Below are 25,917 nucleotides of genomic sequence, written 5' to 3'. Positions count from 1 at the left end.
ACCCCGCCCACCCCCACCTCTTTGTGCTTCTCCATCGTGGCATAGAGCTTCTGGGACAAGTCGTTGGACACGTTGGGCATGCTGGGCTTTTTCTTGTTGGCTCGGCTGATGCTGCTTTTATTCTTGTTGGTTTTCTTGTTGTTCTTTTTCTTGGCGTTCTTGCTGTCGCCCTGGCTGCCCTGCAATAAGACTCAGAGCTGTCGGCCCTGCCTAGCATCCTGCTCCAATGTCCAGCAGGGAGGCCACCAGTTCCTGATGCGGGGGCTCCAGGGAGCTGGGGCTGAGGCAGGAGACCGCCGAGCAGACCCCTACCTGCCTGCGCAGGCCGTGTGAGTGGCTGTCAACACTGCTGCCTTCAGAGGAAACCGCTAAGGGGAAGGAGATGAGTATGGAAGCAGGGACCGGACTTGGCCAGGACCGAATGGGTACAGTGGTGACAAACATAAAGCAAGCACTGCCTGTGCCACAACAGCCGCACATCACGTGGAGGCTGGAGGGAAGAACACACCTGGGATGCTAGTTGGATCTAACCACTGAGGGGGTGGAAGCCGTTTCTCCTGGTCCTATGTTTTCTTCTACTGGCTGGAGGCAGGCACTCCTCCTCGACGGGCACACAGCCAGGGCTGTGTCCCCCTCAGAGCCCCTCTGTGGCAGCTCGGCCGGCAGCACAGACTCTCCTCCCAGCACCCCCTGAGGCTTGGATGCCAGTGCTGACTCAGGCCACCTCCTGTGCCTGGGTGTCCGTCCGGCAGAGGCAGAGGAACCTGGGTTCATTAATCGGCTGTGGTCTTTCTCCCACAGGCACTCCAAGTTTCCACTGAAATCCAGCCACCCTTCCAGGTCAGCTTGAGGGAGGGACCTGCCGGCATCTCTCCAGTCCCTGAGGAGCAGCATCTCCAGCCCTAAATCACCCAATGTTCCAGGGCATGACAGGTCTTGCCTCCAGAGAGGTCCAGCAAAAGGCAGGCAGAGAACGATGACCACAGCCCTCGACCTCTCCTCGGGACCCACCTGTGACATGAGTACTTGTCACATCCTCACCCACGCTTTCTCCATTTTGGAAGGGGCTAGGGATGCTGTCTTGCAAAAAGGACACACCCTAAAGCACATGCTGCCTGGCATGAAGCAGCCATGCATACATTCCACCCTAGACCCCTGGCTCTGGATGCTGGCTCCACATGCAGCCCCAAGCCCTCCTGGGGGCCCCAGGCCTGCACGGGTGGTAACAGGCATCTCGAGATTAACACATCTGCAGCCAATTCTTGACTTCTTCCCCCAAGTGTGCTCTCCCTTCCTTCTCCCCTTCAGGGAGACGCAGCAACACTGACTCAATTCTAAGGCCCCAGACTCAGCAGGCAGCCTCGATCCAGGATCTTCCTCATACACCACAAAGATGCGCCCTAAGTTCTGAGGTTGTTACTCTCAAAACACATCATATGCTGCTCACTGCCGACAGCTACGAATCCAACTAAACCACCATCATCTCTTACTTGAACATGTGAAACACAGCACACTCGCTCCCGACTCGGACTCTGACACCCTCCTCCTTCTGCTGGAGGCTCCTCCGCCTGGATCTTCTGGGTTCCTCTCACCAGTCAGTCTCTGCTCAGATGCCACCTCCCCAGACAGGCCCTCCCAAAGGTGCTGCATCTGCCCTCTTCCCTCGTGTCTGTTCTACACCATCTCAGCATGCACCACACACTAGGACACACACCCCTTGAGGGCAGGGATGGAGACCTCTTTAGTTCCCACTGCACCCCTCAGGATGGTGCCCGCACATGGCAGGGGCTCAGTGACCAGAGTGAGTGCACAGACGCATGAACACCCAGTGAAGAGTGGGGGGCAGTTACAACAAGGAGAGTGAATGAGGCCTGGCAAACAAGTCTCCTCCTCAAGTCATTTCTAAGGTGAACTGACTGGTTCCTGATCATGACACCCGTCTCCATCTCTATCTCTGGCACCTCTTCTGGGCTCCCTGGCAGGGTGCCTTCCTCTCTCATCTTGCTGTGTCTCAGCCCCGCTGTCCTGCCCAGAGATGCCAGAGCAAGCCCCTCTGTCCACCTAGTAGGTGATGTGTATCCAGTTCGTCCAGCACCCAGTGTGGGCTGTGCCCCCAGGCCCAGGCCTGCCCTGTGGTGGGCGGTAACACGGTGAGGTTATGTATGAAAACGCCACCACAGACAAAGGAGGCCATGTCTTGAGAAACGAGCAGCCCACACTAACTCCCTGACCTGCTGGAGCGCAGCCTTTAGCACATGCGCTGGGACCCTTGGGCTTTACCTCCGGGGTCTCACTGGCCGCGGTGCTCTCCTCCTTCTTCCTCTCTTCTTCCTCCTGTTCCAGCTCCTTAATGCTCTCCTCCAACACGTTAGGCCAGAAGTCACCCTCGAAATAGGGCAGTTCCTTGGCACTGGTGAGCCTGTCTTCAGTTGCTTGTTTGAAAATGTCCTGGAAAGTGAACAAGCACAGCAGTGAGACGAGGGGGGCTGGGCAACACTCTGGGGAGCGGGCTTGGGGCCATGACATGGAGAGGGGACCGCACACTCCTGAGGCACATGGTTTCACAAGATCTGCCACCACTTCTCTTGGACTGCCGACTGCAAATCTTGACAGACAGCAGAGAAGTTGCTTCTTAGTTTGTGATTTTAAAAAATTAAAATTTTTGCTTTCCAATAATCATAAGTAGATATAATTCTAACACATGTGAGCACAGAGGGAGACACGTGATGTGGGGGTCAGTGGTGAGGAGCCCCTCCCCTGCCCCCGCGGTGTGGGCACCTTATAGTCATGGATGATGCGCTCGGCAAAGGCCTTGTCCAGCATCTTCTTGTACCACTCCTGCAGGCGCTTTGGCTTGGGGATTTTTTGATCTGGGGGGTGGCAATGGAAGATGTAGTCGTCTCCTTCACTTGGGGGACAGGCCCAGATGTGTCCTGTTACATACCTGCAGGACATACACACAATTCAGACGGAAGCAGTGAGCGAAATCATCCCTGCCTTTGAGGAGTAACAGCTGAGGAACACGGACCAAGGCAAGGACAGAAATAACTATGAAGAAAAACAACAAAAAAGAAATTACAAAATGCTTCTGGCAGAACATGTGCGAGGCCTAAGAGAGGTTCCAAACCATTGTGCTGGGGAAGGGGGTTAGGGTAAAGCCAAATCTCTACAGAGTGCAAATGCAGGCTGGAAATTGGCCCAACGGTACCTCCCTCTTCGGTGTGCATGTCAGGCAGGGGCTAAGGCTGCAAGGGAACCTATGACACAGGAGAGAGCCTGGGAAGACGGCAACGCCTCAGGCGTATCAGACGGCTTGTCCCCAGGGTGGATGCACTGAATTTCCTATCTACTTTCTCCTGCACATTGGAAAGGAAGTTGAGTATTTCTTTCTAAGGGGTTAAAAACAAAATAGATCTCATTCATTCTGCTCAAGACACTTCAATCAAACATCTCTTTTCCAAATTTGGGAAAGAAATGTGATCTAGAATGTAAGAAGAGAGACAGGAAAAGAAGTCAGACACAAGAGACCACATCTGGTAGGATTCCGCTTCTATGAACCATCCAGAAAAGGCACATTTATGGAGTCAAAAAGGAGATTAGTAGTCACTGGGGGCAGGGGTCCAAAAGGGATGAACAGCAAATGGGTGCAGGGATCGTAACAGGGGTTGGGGGGATGAGAATGTTCTGAAACTGATTTACCATGACAGCTGCATTACTTGGTAAAGTTACTAAAAATCACTGAATGTACACCTGAAGTAGGTGAATTGTATGATACATAAAATATGCCTCAATAAAGTTTTAAAAAAACAGACTAGAATGTGAGAAAAACACAGGAGGCAGGGAAAGCAAGCACATGAGCTGTGCTGGGAGCCCCAGACCCAAGTGGCCCAACAGAGCATCTGGCTGGAAGGGTGCTTTGGAGACCCCTGAATCCATTTAAGGACATCAAAATAGAAACACAAAAAACCTTAAGAAATACTTGTGTTATTTCACAAAATACACAGTGAAAATTAAAAATGGAGTTTTTAATAGTTCTGAATAATTTGAATTAAACTCACCCCAATTTCTTCACGTACTCTAAATATCCAATAAGGATCTCATGGTAAACAGCTGTTCGGAGGCATCTCGGTCGGAAGAAATGAATACTGTCCAGGTAAGATATGTACACACGCCTGGGGGGCAGGGTGAGAAAGAAATTAATTGAAAGTTCAGGTTATCTCCCAAACTTGAAACCAAACACCAGCATCTAAAAAAAGCTCCAGAAATAAATTCTATTTTGATAGCATTTACACTGGCCACAAACAGGACATAAGAAATCTGCCATCAACAAGCTCTGCTACCAATCAATAAAATAGAATTCAATTTCATCACTGAACTAAGAAGCAATGCCATCACTCACCATGGGGAACCGTGGAGAGATCAGGGCAAATTAGGAAAAGCCACTTCTAATTCCTTCTCACCCAGATTCTTGACTGAACATAAAATAACTCTCAGGAGAGGTGTGACATTTTCATAGGTGAAGAGAAGCCTGGCCTGTGCAGCAGTCCCCACCCCCTTCTCCATAGGTTTACCTGCCCCAGGTAAGACAGGGGCAACAGCAAGACCAAGATCAAAACCCATGTGTGCTTACAAAACAAAGCACTCTACAGTCATCAAAACTCTTCACTTCCCACTGGCTTAGCAGAAAACGAACTAACGAAACTAACTAGTAGTTCTCTAAGATGTTTAGAGCCTAGGTCGCTAGCACAACACGTGACACGCACCCCAAAGGAGCTAGAGGATTACCTTGTGTTTGGAGGGGGGCAATCAGAGCCATACTCTTGGACATGCATCCCAAAGAAGCACACGTCCACCCCATCAATTTCCTCAAAGGCAAAGAGTGCTTTGGTTCGATACGGGAAAGATTCAGACATTTCCCCAGAATCCACAAACCTGAAATAAGAGAGCCTGATGTTTGCATGCATCACTACCATTTACAAAATGCTTTACAGACGAGACCTGCTGCCGTAAACCCGCTCAGTGCAGAGAAGCTGGAGGCGAGGTCGCCCCTTCTGACCACTGGCCCAGGCAGCTCAGAGTCTTGACCCCATTCTTTGTGACACTGCTTCACTCAGAAAGGAATTCCACTTCCCCTGATGAATGTGGGATACTGACAGAAGGGTGGCTACATGCTAACTAATGAAAAGCTTTCAAATTATGCAAACTCTAAAGCTTTGCCAGAAAGCTAGGCTCTGGTTAACCACATGGGGTGCCCACTGGACCGTCTGCACACAAACCGTGACTTCATCCCGGGCTTGACTTCCACCGTCTTGTCTGAGCTGGCCACTACGCGGACAAACACCTCCCCGGCTTCAGGATGATTCTGTCGCCGCAAAAACTTGTTGACTCGGTCTTCCAAGTGGTTTCCCAACCGTGTGGTCTGCAGTCCTGCAAAGTCCAGCACAAGCAGATGAGAGGACTTCGGGGGGGTTGAGGTCACAGAATCCACCTCTTTCAGTGTAGTCTGGTATTTTAAGGTGTAACATTCTCCAAATACAGAAGGGATCTAATGTGTCCTATGAGGTAATAAGCATTTTATAAAAGAAAGGTGGACCCTGGAATCTCAGGCATTCCACGCACTGAAAACTGCTGTCAAATGCCCAATATTTCCATCTTTTTCTAACTGTAAGGGGCAGAAGAGACACAAAGGTGGACCCAAATCTGAAGGAAGATGGGCTCTGGGGTGAAGCAGGGGAGCAGGCACGAGGGAGCCGCCCTGGGTCCACCCTGCCTCCTGCCCCACATGCCCAGCCCCTAGTGAGACAGAGATCTGGCCCTGGCTGCGCCCACACAGCTGTGCCCCAAGGCTGGAAGAACTTGAAGAACTCTTTTTTTTTTTTTTGCGGTACGCGGGCCTCTCACTGTTGCGGAGCACAGGCTCCGGACGCGCAGGCTCAGCCGCTCCGCGGCATGTGGGATCTTCCCAGACCGGGGCACGAACCCGTGTCCCCTGCATCGGCAGGCAGACTCTCAACCACTGCGCCACCAGGGAAGCCCCTTGAAGAACTCTTAACAGAAATGGGGAGCCTGCCACTGCTTTCCATGGACGGCAGGGCTGGCACAGCCTCAGAGACAGGATGGCACAAATGCCCCTTCCTGCCCAGCTCTGATGAGAGTCCTGGTGCAGAGTCTGAGACAGCTAAGCTAGCAGGCAGCCAAGGGCTACCTCACTCTGTGAGCATTCCAATACTGGGCGGCAAGGGACACTGTTCCAGGACGCAGACCTGCCCAGCACCATTGCTGGTGGGCTCCTCTGCCCTGCCCCTCTGTACCCTCCCTCTCCCAGGGACGGGCCAGGAGTTACACAGCATATAAATACACATACAGTCATAGTACAGAAAAACTCTGTGCATATGGGGATAAAAGACTAGACAGGAAAGCTGCAAAAGGTTAACAGTGACTACAGATGATAGGATTTTAGAAGATTCCCTACTGAGGTTAAGAAATATCTGCAAAATTTAGGCTTTTAAAATTTAGTTTCTCTGCAATAAACATACCAATGGTGGAGTTTTTTTGGTATATAAATTATACCTCAATAAAAGTGATTAAAAAAAATTACAATGGCAATGAAATAAAGACCCCATTAAAAAATAAAAACTTTAAAAGCTATAAAAATGAGCGGAAGTAGAATTGTTTCACACTCTGATACACGTGCACACTTTCCACAGCTGTTTAGTTATGCTCTGGATCCCCTTATTTCAACCTCCCACAGCTGAGATAACCATCCTGAGAAAAAGAGAATTAGGTGCAAAGGACTTACGACCATCTCATCTATTCTTTGTGAAGCCCAGAAGAAAATTCTCATGTTCTCGCCCCCCTGTACTCCCGCCCATGCCGCTGCTGAGCAAGTTTTGTCCCCTTATGAGGTGGCTTCCAATCCAGAAAGAGAGGACACAGCTAAGAAGGGAGCTCCCCCTTCCCTTGTGAAACTATGATTACACACACTATGATTTTCACATAATGAATAGGAGTAAACCTTCAAAATTAGGTCTTTACATTTTCCCCCCAAATTACCTGTACTAAAAATAGTTTATGAATTTTATTTTTTTTATATAGCAGGTTCTTATTAGTTATCTATTTTACACATATTAGTGTGTATATGTCAATCCCAATCTCCCAATTCATCCCCGCCCCCCCCACCGCTTTCCCCCCTTGATGGACGTCCATACGTTTTTCTCTACATCTGTGTCTCTATTTCTGCCCTGCAAACCTGTTCATCTGTACCATTTTTCTAGGTTCCACATATATGCGTTAATATACGGTATTTATTTTTCTGACTTACTTCACTCTGAAAATAGTTATTTTATTTTTTTAAATACATTTATTTATTTTTGGCTGAGTTGGGTCTTCATTGCTGCACGCAGGCTTTCTCTACTTGTGGCGAGCAGAGGCTACTCTTTGTTGCGGTGTGTGGGCTTCTCACTGTTGTGGCTTCTCTTGTTGCAGAGCACAGGCTCTAGGTGGACAGGCTTTGGTAGTTGTGGCTCGCAGGCTCTAGGGCGCAGGCTCAGTAGTTGTGGAGCATGGGCTTAGTTGCTCCGCGGCATGTGGGATCTTCCCAGACCAGGGCTCGATCCCGTGTCCCCTGCATTGGCAGGTGGATCCTTAACCACTGTGCCACCAGGGAAGCCCAAAATACAGTTTTTAAATGAGACAATTATGACGGTCTGGTCACAAGCACCAAACTGAACGCCGTGAAGAGGGCTGGAGAGGTGCTCCGCTATGTCCCCTGAGAGAAGAGCCATGGGCTTTACACACAGGACGGCACAGTGAAAAACCTGGAGAGCAGCCAGCACGTGCTCAGAGACTCAGTACTGGGGAAAGAAGGGCTGTTCTCATGCTGCGGTGCCATGTGGAGGTGTCCTCCAGACCAGCAAGTTCAGGCACTGAGGGCAGGCATTTCTGCAACAGCCCCTCCCACTGGACAGGAGGGCCCAGGCCACCCTCACTGTGATGGTGCCTCGGGCTTCCCACAGGGTGGCCACGTGCTTTGGTTTAGGTTCCCGTTTCCACTCCCCACAGCCCATCGTGCTGCAGCGGACAGCCCTGTACATGCCTTTAGGCACACGAGCAAATATCTTTGTAGGAGACATGCGTCAAGGTGGAACTGCTGAGTCTAAAAATGGACATTTTAAATTGTACCCCACCATGTATACTTTTGGCCACGGTGCATGATGGGAGCCTTATATTTCCCTTTATGTGATCAAATCCTTCAGCCTTTTGCTTTCTGACCTCTGGGCTCTATCTTTTTTAGGAAGGTTTTTCATAACTGAACACAGTAAAAACACTCTCTTTCTCTGACCTCCAAAGCATTTGCAGTTGTTACTTTTCGCCCCTTTAGCCACCCGAGCTGCGTTGTGCATGTGGCGTATAATGGGGGGGTGGTTTTGGGTGGATAGTCAGTTGTTTAGTATCACTCTCTGACCAGCAGCTGGAAGATATTTTCAACGCAGTCGTCCCTCCACACCCACAGGGCACTGGTTCCAGGAACCCCTCAGACACCAGAATCCAAGGATGCTGAAGGTCCTGACATACAGTGGTGCAGTACAGAAGGCCCTCTGTACCCACAGGTCCCACATGCGTGGACAAGGAGGGCCCACTGCACTAAGTCAGGGCAAATGAGGCAATCTCTCTTTTGTGACCGACAGACACTTGCAGAGATGATGCAAATCAAAAACCCAGGGGAGACACACCACCTCTAAGGTCCTTTTCTATAAGTGAAGGTTCTACATCTTTGAAGCTCATTTGCCAAACGTCCACATATCCCTCTCCACCATTCTCTGGACACTAGGGGAGGGTGGGGGCTGGGCCAGCTCTCAGGTTCTCCTACCCACCCCCCCACCTCTACCCCTCTCTCTTCTGGCCGCAACTGCTCTTCTCTTGAAGCCTAGCTCTCCTGGCAATTTCTGTTTTGGTCACCAAAGCTCTGGCCCAGGAGATTGATTCTAAGTAGTTGACTGCTTTAGTGACATCACTCAGAATGGATCCTTTAAAGTAGGGGTTCTCACCTGCATGCCCCCAACCCAGGACACCTGGTAATGTATGAAGACATTTCTGACAGCCACCATTCATAGGGGGGTGGGGCAGGGAGTGTTACCAGCATTTAGTGGGCAGCAGCCTGCTGCTAGAATTCTGATTAAGCACAAGACAGCCCCCATAACAAAGATGTTTCTGGCCCAAATGTCAGTATACATCAGAAACCCTGATCTAAAGAGAAATATTATAATAGCTGGTGAATTCATCAATATTTCAAAAGATTTTATAAGAGTGAGTTTAAGTGATAGGATAACTGTGGATTTTGGTAATGACACAGTTTGAACGTGAATTAACGCTGACTTGGAAGGCTTCAGAGGGGCTTCTTCCTTGTCTGCCACCTTTCCCTCCTGCCCACGGACCTCTCCCTCCATCCCATCTCTCTTCTACTCCAGCTCCTCAGGTGGCCCGGCTCTTTCTGGGGAGCCCTAAGCGGTGTGCTAGTTGCCTGTCCTACTGGAGAGAAGTGAGAGCAGCAGCCGAGTTGACAAAGATGACACACTGTACACTTCTGAAAAGTGTCATCTCTAAAAAAGTGAAGACTACCTATGAAAAGTTACTCCTATAGCAACAGGGTGCTCTCTTTGCTCCTCGCAGACACCAGCAGCCGCTCCCAATGCGGCAGTGACACACCCAACCAGCCCTCGTGCAGACCAGGCTCCTGCCAGTCCTGGTGATGTTGGCTGATTCCCAGAGGGCCCCAGAGGGTCACTCTTCACAACAGCATGGCCCACACCTACTGATGGGCAAACAGCCGCCCCCGCAGGTGCCCAGGGCTGAGCGTGCCCAGGATGTGTGTGTGTTATTTCTAAGCTACTTGAGAAGGATCTGCTGACAGATTTTCTCTCTCAGAATTCACAAAGTTTACTGTATGTGTTTCAGATGAAAGTTTCTAAACTTTCATCTAAAGCACAGACTGATCATAAAGTTGACTTTCATATAAAGATCAAGGCAAATGATTCTCTTCAAGGGTAAGACAAAAAAATAAAAAAACCCTTCCACAACTTACTCTTAGCACTGAATTTGTTTTCTTTACGAGTTCTGCCCGTTTTCTTCAAGCAGTTGTCACACACAAAGCTGCAAAAAAAATAATGGGTGTGATCAGATTATATAAAACAGTATATGTTGCCAAACCAGTGAAATGCAGCATTAAAATACTTCGCTGGCAATTAAAATCGCATCATTATACAAAAGTGAAGAGGCAGACTGCTTTGATTCTACAATTCCCAAAGCAGGCAAACACTTAAGACTTAAATTTAGAACAAACTGCCATCCATCTAATTGCCAGATTCTTGCTGACAACAATGAATGAAATGCAGTAGCAGCCAGCATCCTCCCTTCTACTCTGTGCATAACTGCTTTCCCTTTCCCGAGATCACAGGAAATCACCAGGAAATTACTCACCCTGAAGGCCAAATGATATCATAGTGGAGAACACAAATCTGATGCATCTTCCGGCCACACTCCTTGCAATCAACGAAACTAGAAGACAAAGAAAGTGCACTGTGACACACGGAGCCACATACATAATGGAGCTTCTACAGAGCCTGGGTGGTGTGCTCACACCTCATCCCCTTGATGACTTCAAGAATCTGCAGCATTAATTAATGCATCTCTTGACTAATTGAGCCGTATTTTAAAAAATGCATCAGTATGATATTTTCTATAGGAAAGACTGACTTTCTCCCTTTCTTTGTACAAATGCTTCTTTCCTCTCTTCTCCCAATCTGCTTTGCAACCGGAAGTGAACATTTATTTCTAAAAATTGTTACGACGAAGGCCTATTTTACAGGTCAGTATTTCTGATATTACTACAGATTTTCAAGACCAGTGCTTGCTCTAGATGACTGCACATACCTAAATGGACTTAAATAAAAGAGAACAATACTGTCAGTGTTACAAACCCTTGTTCTTAAGCCCAGGTGCAGGAAACGTCTGCTGAGTCAGTTACAAGGGTGGGAAATGACGGCCTTTCTTAAAGTAAACACTAGAGAAGTTGGGATGCACCATGCCACCTGCCCTCTGCACAGCTTCCGCCATAGCTCACCTGGGCCCTGTCACCTCACCTAGGAAACTTAATCGCCAACATGCTTGAAGGTCAAAACCTATTTTTTCACCCACGCCCTTAAAGCCACCACAACTCATACCCTGTGGAAGGCTGAGGGGCTAGAAAGTACCACATTTCTCCAAACGGTCCTGGGTCCCGGCTCTTCCTATCATGCTAGATGCCGGTCCCCATAACCTGACGCCTGCTCTCACTACTGCTGCTCGAGTCCCCGGCCCCTGACCATCCTACTGCCCTTGCTGAGCAAGCCTTCCACCACAGATCGAGCCCAATCCAGCTTCTCTGTCCCTGCTCTGTCGGAGGAGAAAAGGACACACACAGGCAGACTGTGCAGAATGGCAGTGACCCTCACCGGCCATCCTCAGTACTCTCTGCTGTCCTGCCCCAGCTGCTGCCCTTCCCAGCACACACAGGAGGGAATCCAGCACCCTCTGCCCCCTTGTCCTATGGGGCTCCATCCACACTCCCTACATGCCCTGCACTTGAGCTCACCTGCAGTGCTGCTGAACATCCCATGTCCTTTCATGTCTTTGTGTCTAGAATGCTCTGCCCACCACCCCCAATACCTGCTTCCAAATGAGTGTCACCTTCTCCACTGGGCCAGGGTCCCCCACTCTGGACTACCTTACTGCCTCCTGCTGCCTATGCTACGATCCGTCTGTCCTACTGGAAGACAAACGGCTGGAGGACAGACCCCCTTTATCCATCTGTGTCTTCCCCACTGCCTGGCAACTACTGCTTCAATGTAAAGTATTCTGAAATTGAAAAGTGAGTATAGTAACTAACATAACATTGTAAATACTCCAGTATAAAACAAGACTTTGGGGGGACTTCCCTGGTTGCTCAGTGGTTAAAACTCTGCACTCCCAATGCAGGGGGCCTGGGTTCAATCCCTGGTCAGGAAACTAGATCCCACACGCATGCCGCAACTAAGAGTTTGCATGCCACAAATAAGGAGCCCACGAGCTGCAACTAAGGAGTCCACCTGCTGCAACTAAGGAGTCCGTGAGCCACAAACTAAGGAGACCACCTGCCACAACTAAGACCCAGCATGACTAAACAAACAAATATTTAAAAAATAAATAAATAAAATTAAAAAAACTGAATATAAATCACAGGGAAACAGGAAAACTGTCAGGGAGGACACAATGTGAACAGGGAGACGGCTAGTCAGGACAAACAATCCACTGACACTAGAGACTAAAGAGACAGGGAGCAGCCTCCTCATGCACCAGGCACTTTGCTAAGTAATCAACATGCTCCCCCCGCAACCTGGGCACAGCTGGCAGGAGAGACTAAGTCAGCTCTCAATGGGAAGTGGAGTCTGTGTCTTCCGTTGGAAGCTGGGAAGTTGAGCCAAGGGAGGGGAGAACCTGTTTCTCAGCTCTGGATGCACCACAGCCACATTTACCAAACTCCCAACAGTGCTGGAGCCTGTGCTCACCAAGCAACCCTGGACGGGCGTTCACCACAGTGACAGAACAAAATGGGCATCTCCACACACTGGGGTGCCTTCAGGACTCAGCTTTGGGTACCGGGGAGGAGCCACCACATGGAAGGAGCTCTGAGGCCTCTTTAAGGGGTTATTACAAAGCAAAATTTACATACTGAGTATTCTCACTGATCACTGGAAGAAAGGAAATTAACTGACAATGACCTTTGAAAATATACCATACCAAAGATGGTGACAAGAACATACAACACTGGGCTTCTCATTATTTATTTTTAAAAAGTGGTTTCTCAGAGTTTTTCTTTCTGAAATTTCCCTTTAAATGATACTAGCACCCCTCCACCAAATATTCCTACCTTTAGTCTCTAAAGATTCACATTAAATGGCTTCTTAAAGACAACGATGATGAAGTTATTACAGAGATTCTAACAGAGCCAAAACATCCATCTAATCTTACATTAAAGGGTGTTAAAATTCAGTAGCTGGACAGCATGCTAAAGAGACATACATCTTTTGTGTGAGTTAAAACAGAATCCACATCTGAAATAACTTCACACAAAAAATTCCACCCATGGTAATATATTTATTTCCAGTGTCTTCTCCCACAGCCCAACAATAAGGAGGAACTTTCCTCATCTGAAACTAAAACCTAAAAGTCAGAAAGAAAATAGCTGTATACTCACGGTTCAGGATCTAAGGTATCATTTTTCTTCTTTTCAAACTGATCCTTTGAAATTGTCCTTGTATTTTTGGGGAGGGGGGAAAGGAAAAATGTTAATTAACTAAATTTATCTGTTGAATATAAACTATAGGGTCTCTGGGATATTATTCTGTAACTAGTTCTTCACATAAAAAGTAAAATGATGGTCAGTTGAAATCTCAAGTAGATGTAATAATGGCATGAACAGACAACATTTAATTCTATAGAAAGCACTACCTTTTATTTTTCTCTGCCTTACTTGGAATATTTCCTCCAAACTATCATCAGCACTTATTACAAGATTTAATTTAAGGCTAGTCAAAATACAGTGGCAAAATTATGTTGAGATTCAAACCTGTTAATTTCCAATCAAATCTATATGGTGAATGACTGCTGAATTTGACCAACACTGGTATTTTCAATTCTTCTAATTACAATATTCCTTCATTGACACAAGTCAGCATGTACTTGGGGATATTTTACTTCTTCTTAAAGGGCTGAGTATTTCATTTTTGTGGTATTTTTATTAGTGTATATGTGAATTACTTGATTCACAAAATTATACAATCCAATTATTAATCACATAATTGGACTAAAGAATTAAATTGACAAGGGATAGAAAAATTGAATATGTAGAATTTCTGTCATTTTGGTTTATGTATCTTACAGGCGGGTATGGTTTGTTGTGCGATTGAATAAAGTAAACTTGAATTGCAGAGTAAGTGTCCAACAGTGCTAGAAACTGCTTCAGTGGGAAGCCTTTTTGCCTTTGGGGGGACAATCACACAGTAGACTCCCCAGAGTGGCAGGAATCATGGCAGAGTCGGGAGAAAAGAAAGACCACAAAACGCTGGCAGTCCTAGGCAGCTATGGTGGCTGGCAGGTTTTTAGGTATCTCAAGCATGTAAATGAGTTGACCATCCAATCTGTGGATTTGCTTTTGCTTTTTTTTTTTGTGGTACGTGGGCCTCTCACCGTTGTGGCCTCTCCCGCTGTGGAGCACAGGCTCCGGACGCGCAGGCTCAGCGGCCATGGCTCACGGGCACAGCTGCTCCGTGGCATGTGGGATCTTCCCGGACTGGGGCACGAACCCGTGTCCCCTACATTGGCAGGCGGACTCTCAACCACTGCGCCACCAGGGAAGCCCTGCTTTTGCTTTTTTCTCACCACATTCTGGCCATTTGCCTACTCAAAAGTAACTCCATCAGAGGATAAGCATCAGGGAGGAAATGGTGAACTCAGTGAGGGAATGAATGAACTAACTCATGCCTGTCCATGCTGGAGCTGTGAGCAAGAGTCCAACCTCCAGAGAGGAAGGAGATACAGGTACTCGCTGGGGTCTCACCACCTGGGTTCTGTTACCTCTGCAACTTAAAGGACAGAGGTTTCAGTGGAAGATCAACTAAATGCTACAGATGGGGTATACACACAAGAGTCATTTTTGCTACTGCCAGTTAGTTCTGTGACAAGGGTTACCTGGTTTCTTAGGTGTAACTGAAAATTTACAATCTTCCCAAATGGAAGCTGACAGCCACTAGGAAAAAGCAAGTGTTCTAGAAGAAGAGATAGAGCATGGTCAAGAGAGACCACTGCACTGCAGTGGGGGCTACAGCATCACGGTCTCAAGCAGAGGGAAGAATGTGCAAGTGGCGCTGGGATTCAGCTACAACAGCTACATTGTAAAATATGAATGTGGGTATAAGTAATATGAAAAATACACTATAGAAAAGTCACAGTGGGTGGCAGTGGTGCTTCCCTATTAATCACATATGAGAACAAACCAACAATTCAGAGTCACCCCCGGGAGAAATGACAGGATGGTACTTACGTCTGGGGTTGTGAAGGGTCGTCACCCAGGGTAACATTCTCCCCCTGGATCTCTGTGAAACACTTCTCACAGAAATGATACCTGTCAGCAAGAAGGCCATACTTGGGTGAACTGGTCCATCATAACACACAGCCACCCAAGCAACGAAGCCACCAATCAGAGCAGGGCAGATCACCACGACGAAGGGGGGGCGTTGTTGGTTGATTGATGGGTCAGTGAGGACAATGAAAGGAACAGGGGCAGGTGGGGAAGGGCAGGATTAGAGAACAGGGAAGGGAACAAATAGCACAGACATAAAGGTAAGACACAAACACCAAGACAACACAGAGCAGAAAGCCAAGGCAAAGCATTGATTAGCATTCGGTCTCATTGCACACATCCCAGGCCATCATCACTAACAACGGGTTCGTCCAGCTCCAAGATGCAAATGTTTTCAAGGAGTTGTTAATACTAGAATTGCAAGGAGCCTAATTTTAGGAGTTTGGATTTTGTTATTACTTAGAGAAAACCAGATATAACTACAGGTTTTGAGATGGAAAAAATTTACTTTGAATAAAACAGTCTGACAAAAGGCCTTAAAAAAGCAATTTAAATTGAAATAGCTTTTTTTCAAAATGGAAAATTTATGCTTGACAGCAATTCATAGATTTTATTTCCGGTATTAAGCCAGATCTTTAAAGGTATGAAAATGTTGAGCACTCAGAACTGGTTTTAATTTTCTCCTGTTACTTTTCACATGTTAATCACTCAGTTAATTGGGTTACAATAGAAATGAAACCAAATCCATATTCTAGACAAACATTTAACAGAAATGCAATCGGGGTCAAAGACTTTCCAGCCATTTATCAGTAAGACTATACAGAGAAAAACTGTGATATATTGTATAAACAATACAATATATGTAAATCCATGAACAGTCTTAAAATTCAATTCTAAGCTTCAATTTAAACTTTTTGGTATTGGAACCAATCATTCATCAATCTGAGATACTCAGTGATTTCTCTAACTTGGGGACAATCCAAGTTAAGCAAATTTAGAGACTTAATCTTTAAAGCACAATCTGCATTTGAGAAATTATCCATCACCCCAATTTCTTATAGTATAGAGCCTGGGCTCAAGCTATCAAATAAGAACAGTTAAAATAAAAACTATTAAATGTTTGGAAAGGACACAAATGAGAAATCAACAAAAACGCAGGCTGATACTGCATAAACAAGATGGGCACAAAGGAATACTGCAGAAGTAAACAAGCCGAATGAGGTGAATTACACAAGCAAAAGGGATGAGTATAAGGTACGACGGCAGCACAATAAAATGCGGTTTTAGTGCTCAAAACTACATCTACAAGATGCCAAGAGGATTAGTGTTAAAGACACTGTGACGAGACTTGGAGCGCCACACTGAACCACATGGGCAGAAGGAGATGCGGCAGCTTGCAGCTACACACAGACACAGACACACACGCACACAAACACACATGCGCGCACGGCTACAAACAACTGAGATTCAGGCCACTGCCTGGCCAGTTTGTCTTCATTACCACTAAAATAGGTCCCCACAAGTTCTAATTCTAATCTTAATTAAACACATTGAGCATTCTGTCTGCTATATTTCTCTGACTAAACACACATAGTGAATTAAAAGTATAAAACTTCAGAGCATGCACACATCTCAAGATTATTCAATTTTTCATATTTGTTGATGAGGAACATGACAGATTCACTGTGTGTAGCAACTGGATTAATAAGAGTTTCTTGCTGGGACCAGTTTATTTAGAATTAATTCAATCAACAAAGTCTGCCAAGATTAAAAACTGACCAGGAACAAACAGGTTAACACTGCTGTTTTTAAAAATACTTATCTCTTTCTCTGAATGAACTACAGTAATATTCTGGCTATTCACTATTTTGTAAATATTTTTATGGAGGCTTGAAATCATGTAGTAAAAGGAATTTCCATGTGTAGAAGGGCATGATCATCACTGGCAAGAAAGAATTACACTATAGAAACTATAAACCAATTAAGCAGCAATCAGAACAATACGCAAAAAGAAAGATACCCCTTCAACGCCAAATTGCTTCCTTTTAAAAAATGAATGAAAGTGTTCCAATTTATTATGATCAAACTCAGCCACTGTGCGCTAGCTCAAAGAGGACTACGGAACACACTGTGAAATGAAATTGCCACGGTAATTACATGTGAGTCTAAACGGTTTTAAAATCCTGGACAAACTAAACTCTTAGCTTTTATGCAAGCAGGACATCAAGCCTAGCAACATCTGGGGAACAAGAATCATAAACCCATCATTTTCCACTGGAGGAAACTGGCCCAGAGTGAAGCACTGATGGCTGAATGGCAGCCCCTGGGGTGGCTGCGGAAACCTACGCCCTCTGTGTATAACTAACTTCCATTCCCAAGAACCTCAGGGTCAGAAACTGGGAGGGACAGAGTGTCTGTCCCAGAGCAAGGCCAGAGATGTCAGAGAATCGAATCTGTTCAGGTGTAAGGGGAAAGGGAGGGGCCCTGGCCTCCCTTTAGCTCCCTTCTGATATGATGATAGCCCACCCATCTAGTCAAGTAGGCTGAAACCACTCTGGTAATCAGTGGGTGACAGATGTTAATGTCAGACTTGCCCCTATCTTATACCTAGTCCAAACTTTATTCATCCTGGAAATACATAATGGTTCAGAGATTCACTTTTCAACCGTAAGAGCCTAGATGACCTCCTGCCTTACGTGAAGGAAGCAGTTTGATGAATATGGAATTATAAAGGAGAAACACTTTACATAATCTGATGATGATGTACATCTGGGTACCTAAAGTTAGCACAATGTAACTGCAGAGTTCATCTGTAAGGGTAATTTAATGTATGGAGTAAATTTTCAAATGCAGATTGTTGTAAGTACCATATCAGTATATAAAAATAACTTGGATAATAGATAATATCTATTCTTATCTATCAATAATAAACTGTTAAAGTTATAGAACAGTTTTCCCAACATGACTTACTTTCAAAATTTCAAAGTGTGGAAACAAGTGAAAATGTAACCATATACTAGCTTATTTGTTAGTTTCACTTGTTTAAACGGTCTGTAGAATTTCCTATTCTAAGTGCCCAGTTTAGGACTATAAGTACCAAAACAATTATTCAAAAGAACACCATGGTGTTCATAAACAGTCAAGGTTGAGAATGAAAATGTAAGTAGTTGAAATGTCTATCGCAGAATTAGACCACTGCTTTCACAGACTCACAACGTGGTATCTCTTCCAGTTCTGTATTCCAGGAAGCACACCTTGTGAGATTCAGCTGAGGAGCAGTATATGCTCACACTCATTTAAAATGTATTATGCGTAAAAGAGAACTTCTTTATTTACGCTTCTACTCTTAAGGAAAATATATTACTTTTGCTCAATAAAAATTAAGTCCTATATAGAAGTAATATTGGACATTTCAGAACTTTCAAAACAATCCTTTGTTTGCACCCCATCAACGACCTCCTCTGAGGAGGCAGTAGTGCACACTGATGCCATCCATTCTATCGAACTTGAATTGCTCTCAAGTGAAATACGGCCGAAATCTATGCAAGTCAGCCGAGGCAGGGTCCAAAGAACCCAGGAACAGTGAAAAGCAACAATGAAAAGGCCCCCAAACTTAAGAGATGATGGCAAGCAATCTGCTGTCTGCTCTTCCTTCTAGACCCAAACTGTGTTGGGCACTTAGGAGTTGGGGCATTTTTCAGGGTATAGTTAATTTTAACCTGTTCTCTTAAAATTTCATAGCTGTATTTTGCACCTAACAGTTACCAAAGCATTGTCTCATTGGAGACTGACAACTAAGGGTGTCAGGAAAGGTGTTACTATGCCCATGTCATGGACAAGAAGGTTAAGCTTGATACGTTACAGAATGTGCAAAAGATCATGGGGCTAAAACTGTAAATGGAGGGGCCAGAACCTCCAGAACAACACTTGTCACTATAGGAAAGATTCCATTTGGGCCACAGTATCATTTCAAACTTTTAGTTTTAAAATGCGTTTATCAATAGAAGAGCATGCTAAGACAGAAAATGAATTCCAAATGTTAAAATATTTTTAGCAGGACAGTTGTGCCGGCTGCACTTCCAGTAGAGGTGCCTGTCCAGGGACACCCATCTTTCCCCTCAAACCAGCACTTCACTAGGATAAGAGAGCTGGACATGGCTTAGAAATCTTGTCTTAAGATATTTTTAGGTCAACAGTTCTTTTTTTTAAAAAATAGGATTTTGATGGGAGTCGTTAATTACCTTGAATATGTTTTTTTTAATTTTATTATTTTTTTTAATTTTAATTTTTTTGGCTGCACTGCATGGCTTGCAGGATTTTAGTTCCCCAACCAGGGATTGAACCCAGGCCATCGCAGTGAAAGTGCTGAGTCCTAACCACTGGACTGCCAGGGAATTCCTTATTTTTAAAAAATTAAAACAATAAAAAAAAACATAATTGGAAGAAAAGTAACTGCAACATTCCAAATTATTCAGGCCTCTGCATGTACCTTTGAAAAAATAAAAACTTATCTTCCTCAAAGTATTAGAACCTATGTAATTACTATAAGCAAACAAGATAAAAATAATCAAAACATCAAACCCTAAAGGTGACATTTAATACTTGAACCTAAAAACAAAGAACAGGCATGAAGCCTCATCTTGGCCACATAAAGAATTTAGTTGCCAATTCATAGAATGGAGGCAATGTAACTGAATTTGACAAAGAATTACAACCTGTTTCAAGGCAGGACGCCCTCATGCTATGGCAACATGCAGTCACTTAAAGCAATGGATACAAAGTAGCTTAATTTTCAAAACAACCCTCCAAACCAGGAAGTTGTAATTAGGTAAGGGAATCAACAACAAAAATTATTTTCATTCTTCCTCTACTTAAGATAGGAGATCTATTCTTTAGCCATCTCCACATTTCAAGAGAATAGAAAATACTTAAAAAGCATACCTACCACTCACTAACCCCAAAAAGGCCACCTCATGGAGTCATTCTTAAACTCAATGAAAACACCGATCTCATTCTTACTGTGCTACTGATTAAAAAGAAAACGTCTACGGTTTAAAATTTTTAAATGAATTAGAGCAAACACAAGTCTTTCCATCAGACTGTACAGGCCAAATTAGCTAGGCAAATATTTACACACAGATTGGTAAAATACAATGTTTCAACTTTATTATCTTAAAAAAGGCAGTCAACCTTTGTTAGAGTAACTCTCCACTTCAGACTCTTTCTCATATGGTTACATTTTGGCTTAACACATGTACCTGATCCAACTAGTGCAGCAAGCAGTTTTGAGCTTAAAATTTTATACTATACAAGCATGCTTTTAAGAGACCATGGGCCTATCTGAGTGACTGAGAAACAATGAAATCTTGGCCCTTTTTACTGAAACTTCAGGAGAGAAATAATGAAATGTACCCAAATCTACAATCAGACAAGCATGCCTCGTCCTAAGACCTTCTTTTTGTCCCATGATTCAAGAAACTGCTCAAGGCTTACCTATTCTGATAGCTGTAGTAGGCAGCATCACGAGGAATTGTACACAGCTGCTTCCCGTAGCAGCACAAAGTCTGTGGGGAAAACTCATACTGCAAAAACAAAGGAGAAAATACTAAAAATATATCCCATTTACTGTCATGCAATGTTCTGTCCAATATGGAGTTAGATTTAGCTAGTAAATTATTTGTTAGTATACTGGATAGTCTTCTAACGATTCTCACATCTATTTAAAGACATTTCTGGATACAATAGGATAGAATTAGTGTCTAAGAGACTTTTTTTTTTTTTTTTTATGGCTGCCTTGGGTTTTTTGTTGTTGCGTGCGGGCTTTTTCTCTGGTTGCGGCAAGCAGGGCCTACTCTTCATTGAGGTGCGTGGGCTTCTCACTGCGGTGGCCTCTCTTGTTATGGAGCAAGGGCTCTAGGCACGCAGGCTTCAGTAGTTGTGGCACACGGGCTCAGTAGTTGTGGTGCACGGGCATAATTGCTCTGCAGCATGTGGGATCTTCCCACACCAGGGCTCGAACCTGTGTTCCCTGCACTGACAGGCGGACTCTTAACCGCTGCGCCACCAGGGAAGTCCCTAGTGTCTGAGAGACATTTGTTACAGATAGATGAATGGACACTGGGGCAGCCAGGAATGCTTAATCCAAGGCCTTCCCCCATAAGCACCTCTAGCTTCAGACAATCAACTGTTTTACAAGAGACCAGAATCCTGGTCTCTTGGGTCCTTCTCAGTACACAGGTGTGGCCAAAATACTGAGTTTATCATATCATCATAATACCCTTTTTGGCTGTATTAACAAGGGTAGTTCATTTTCCAGAAAAAGTTTCAACTGTACCTTGCGTCCACAGCAATATCCAAGGGATTGCATAACAGGGTCAATTTCTTGCTCAAAGACCTCTGCGAGCTTACTGCAGAACTTATAGACCCGGGATGTCTTCCGATTGTAGAGCCAGGCATTGTTGAACATGAGCCAGACGTCATCCACATACTGCCAGGGTTCCTGGTACTGCCCTGTATCCAGCTTCCGCTTGATGGTGGAAAGGTCCATGGGATTCTTCACAATGTCAAAATAATCCTGAAAGACAAAACGGTCTCAGTCTAGCATATCCCCCCAAATTCCAAATGCCCATCTTATTTGGCAGCTTTATCTTAAAATAAAATTGAAGAAAGTACCAGTATAACTTCCATTTCTAATAGTGAAAAATGGGACTTGAAAAGAAAACAACTTCTGATCTTCCTCTGATTTTATTATCTAAAATTGTAATTAATATTTTCAAGTGTGATCAAATTATTTCAAAAGCAAAGTTAAAGAAAAAATAATACTAAAAAACTTATTTAATAAAACATGTCTTATAATGTCAGATTTTAAAAATAAGATTTTGATCCACCGAATTAAAATGGTGAACATATTTATCAGACAATATGTTTTTCTAGAGATTCATTCTTGGTCCTAGCAACCAAAATGAAATTCCAAGACAAACACAAACACAAAAGCAAAAATAGTAATACTGCTACACAGAATCTGTTGGGTCACCATGGCCTGTGCAAGAGCACCCAGGGTTTCAAAGTGAGAGGCCCATGTGTTTTATAAGTGATGTTCACCAATTATTTAAATCCATTCCGGAATACAAAGTCTTACCCAAATATAAAGCAAGGCTACAGAGGCTGTGCGCCCCAGGGTGTGCTCCCCCCATCTCACTGCACCCCTTCCATGGACCCTGGGGCTTAACGGAACAGGGCGGAAACACACATTTCAGTCAGTAAGACAAAGGTGTATTATTGTTTTGACAGAAAATATTTTTTTACATTAGGGAAAAAATTCTTATTTTACCCAATTTTAAGAGATAAAATGAGTATCATGGATACTCATGAATTACAGTGGTAAAGTTATAATGTTTTTATGATATCAACTTACTGGAATTCCTAGGAGCTGGGGATCTACAGGCTGCCGAAAAGGTAGGGACTCTGGATCCTGTCGATACAGCGCTTCTAGGGTTGGCATCAGAGCCTGGCGCAACTCCTCCGGCTTAAAGACTGCAGTTAAAAAGCACAGGAAACGATGCTATTGACAAGGCACCCAGACTCTTCCTCCGTCACTTTTCAAATGGAAGCCTGGCTACTTCTGAGAAGGCCCGAATCACTTCCCTCCCAGCCGTGAAGCTTCCAGGAGTCCACGGACATTCTAAAGCTACAATTCAGGGATTCTGAAAACACAGTCACACTAGAGTTTTTAAAAACTGCATCCACATCACGAGGCAAAAATACCACACTGAGAAGTCTGCTTGTTCAACAAAAAGATTTCCAGTGCCAAAACTTGGCTGGAACAGAGAAAACGAAGCTAACTTTCTAATCTGCCTCATTGATCAAATGGGTGGGTACAGAGTCATTTTCACAGGAAGGGGCTTTTCCTCGCCTGAGGAAACGTTTGTGTCCTTGGCTGAAGTAAACTCAAACCACCTGAGAGGAATGGTTTTGTATTACAACCTCACAAATAAATGTATACAGTAAGAGAGCCACAAAAATAAGTAGCTCTCTTATTTTCCCCAGAAGTTCTGTACTGTGTACTGTCCCCTTGCACATGTACTAGTGCCCATGTCTCCAACCTCTTGGCCCACCCATTTCCTACGATGCCTTCTGTTGTCACCAGTGTAAGAACAAGCACTGGCTGCCAAATACATTCAGGACAGTCACTCATACAAACCCCTCGTGAGTTCTAAGGACATGGGAAACATGCCTGTGAAGGTGACAGTGTCACATACCCCCTCGCTCACATACGCTCCTGCCCACAGAAAAATTAGCAGAGGCAAACACTGCAAAGATGTTCTGATGACTTAGGTTCTAAGTGATGTGAAGTTTCCACTTTGTGGTTTTTTGAATTTTGAAAAAATTTTCTACAACAGATACATAACAAATTGTAATTTATAAATCAGACTAAAATACCATAAAAACCTAAAGTTCCCGTTGGGAAGTGGTATGCGTTGAGTATATCGAGAGATGAAAACACTGGCTGAGAAGTTTCCAGAAACTTTATTGACATCAGAGCCAGGGAATACCCAGGTATCCTGACTGACCTCCTGAGGAAACGGCCTCCTGCGCTCCAGAACACATGGCGGTCAGCAAGCATGGCAGACAGCCAGTGTAGACACTCCCATGCAGGTGCAAAGGCCTGGTCTAGGGAGCAGATGTGCCCTGTGGAGCCTTGTGAAACACAAATTCTGCCTTCAGCTAACCCCTTTTCTTCCAGTCTGTTTTTACAGAGATGAAGCAGTGTTTGGTTTTCTTTGAATAACTCTTTATAAGAAGACAATTCGTTAATCAATAGCTTTTTTATTCTTCTAGACCAGGGGTCGCAAACCACGACCCACAGGCCAAATCTGGCCAGCTGCCTGCCTTTGTGTGGGCCTGGGAGCTAACAATGGTTTTTAACGTTTTTAATGGTTAGGGAAAAGAAGAATGCTATTTTATGATACGTGAATTACACAAAATCACTTTTTAGTCTGACAAAATAAAGCTTTTTAAAACACAACTGTCCTTGTTGTGCAGGTGTCCATGGCTGCTTTTGCACCACAAGGCAGGGCTCAGCAGCTGCAATAGAAACCTTATGACACACAAAGCCTAAAAGATGCACTACCTGGTGGCCCTAGACAGTCTTCTGATGCCCTGCTCCAGACCATCTCGTCTCCCAGTGCTGATCAAAACTAACATGGCCTTACATGTATCTCACTCTGGATGACCGTTCACTCATTCACTAAACATTTAATACCTATGCCAAGGAGAAGTCATTTTCAAACTCCTGTCTTTAACAACCACACTGATGTAGTAAGACTCCAAATGAGTGGAAGTAGCAGTCAGAAGCTGTATTTGAAACAAGTTCTCTGCCACTGATTAGTGTGGTGTGCTATGAGCAAGTCACTCCACTTCTCTGGCTCAAAACCTTCTCAGGACAATCAGGTGGGGACCACATCAGCAGTCCCCAAACCATGGCCCATGGATACCTTAGGGACCCTCATGCAGTCTAATATGGTAGCCACCAGCCATATGTGGCTACCTGAATCAAAATGAATATTAAATAAAATTAAAAATTCACTTCCTCAGGCACACTTGTCACATGTCAAGTACTTAGGAGCCACATGTGGCTGGTGACTGCCATAACAAGAGAGTGCAGATATACAACATTTCCATCTAGCACTGCCCTAGGCCTTTTCTAGGGGTCTGTGAAATCCATTTCCATAATATAAAACAATTTTCGTGATTACACTAAGTTATCATTTGCCTTTTGCACTGTGTGCTGACATTCACACAGACTGGGCAAAAACAACAGTGAATAAAATCACTAGCACTGCAGCATGACCAGGCTGCAGCTCCAAATTCGACTTCGCGGTCGCCCCGTGTTTTGCTGCTGCTGTGCATACACAAGAAAAAACGCCATCTGCACTTACAAGTGTCCTTGATGAACGAGTCAAAATTCTTACTTATATTAAATCTCGGCCCTTGGCTACATGCCTTTTATTCTGTACGACAAATTGGGAAGCTGTCATAAAGCACTTCTGCTGCATGCAGTGGTTGTCTTGACAGAAAGCACTTGTGTGAGTGTTGAGTTGTCTTCATGAAACACACAAAACTAGAAAGAATGGCTGATAGACAAGCTACAGTTACTCAGATCTGGGTATGTGACAGACATTTGCTCAAAAATGAACGAAGTATGCCAGTTATAGTTACTTCCAGGACAACTGACGCTATTTGTTACCAATGATAAAATTTTGACTTGCATCAAAAATTAGAATTTTGAAAAACCTGTATCATGACACGTGAGCTCGACAGCTTGTCAAAGTTTACACGACTTTCTGAAGAGACTCATAGTGATATTAATAAATGTGATTTTAAAAAATATCACATAATAAAGCATGTCAACATTTGGAAGATGAGCATAACTCAGTGAGCCAAAGTCCCAGATGACCAGAGGACAGTGTTACAAAAAAAATCATGCAATGGCAAAAGATCCATTCAAAGTACAAGACGGATGATGGATTCTAACGCCACAGAGTATGAGAAATTCAGGGCTATGGATTCAGATTTCCCACTGCAACTAGCCTTTAAGAAACTTCTACTTGTTGAGTTTTGGTGTAGTATCAAAAAAGAATATTCACAATGACCTGAAAAGGCTACTAAAATACTCTTCTCTTTATTAACTACTAATCTGAGTGGGTCTGGATTCTCTTCATGTATTTCAACCAAACAACAGAATACAACAGCAAAGGCAGAGG

At 44.6% G+C, this 25,917-nt stretch overlaps 1 protein-coding gene across 2 annotated transcripts in view; it reads right to left on the bottom strand.

Moving 5' to 3' along the window:
- CREBBP (CREB binding protein) overlaps positions 1-25,917 on the bottom strand; it is a 130,518-nt gene that overhangs the window by 5,237 nt on the left and 99,364 nt on the right. For both annotated transcript variants that reach the window (XM_065893566.1, XM_065893565.1), the window contains 13 exons: positions 22,569-22,687; positions 21,489-21,728; positions 20,648-20,736; positions 15,116-15,196; positions 13,271-13,327; positions 10,477-10,554; positions 10,082-10,149; positions 5,277-5,427; positions 4,786-4,932; positions 4,059-4,172; positions 2,779-2,944; positions 2,281-2,448; positions 18-179 (listed from right to left, as the gene is read on the bottom strand). In XM_065893566.1, the coding sequence (XP_065749638.1) occupies positions 18-179; positions 2,281-2,448; positions 2,779-2,944; positions 4,059-4,172; positions 4,786-4,932; positions 5,277-5,427; positions 10,082-10,149; positions 10,477-10,554; positions 13,271-13,327; positions 15,116-15,196; positions 20,648-20,736; positions 21,489-21,728; positions 22,569-22,687 (1,640 nt within the window). The remainder of the gene's footprint in view (positions 1-17; positions 180-2,280; positions 2,449-2,778; positions 2,945-4,058; positions 4,173-4,785; positions 4,933-5,276; positions 5,428-10,081; positions 10,150-10,476; positions 10,555-13,270; positions 13,328-15,115; positions 15,197-20,647; positions 20,737-21,488; positions 21,729-22,568; positions 22,688-25,917) is intronic.

The sequence above is a fragment of the Phocoena phocoena genome, chromosome 15, assembly GCF_963924675.1.
Source record: "Phocoena phocoena chromosome 15, mPhoPho1.1, whole genome shotgun sequence".
Lineage (NCBI taxonomy): Eukaryota > Metazoa > Chordata > Mammalia > Artiodactyla > Phocoenidae > Phocoena > Phocoena phocoena.
Note: the sequence above shows the minus strand (reverse complement) of the source record. Positions and strands in the feature narration are given on the sequence as shown.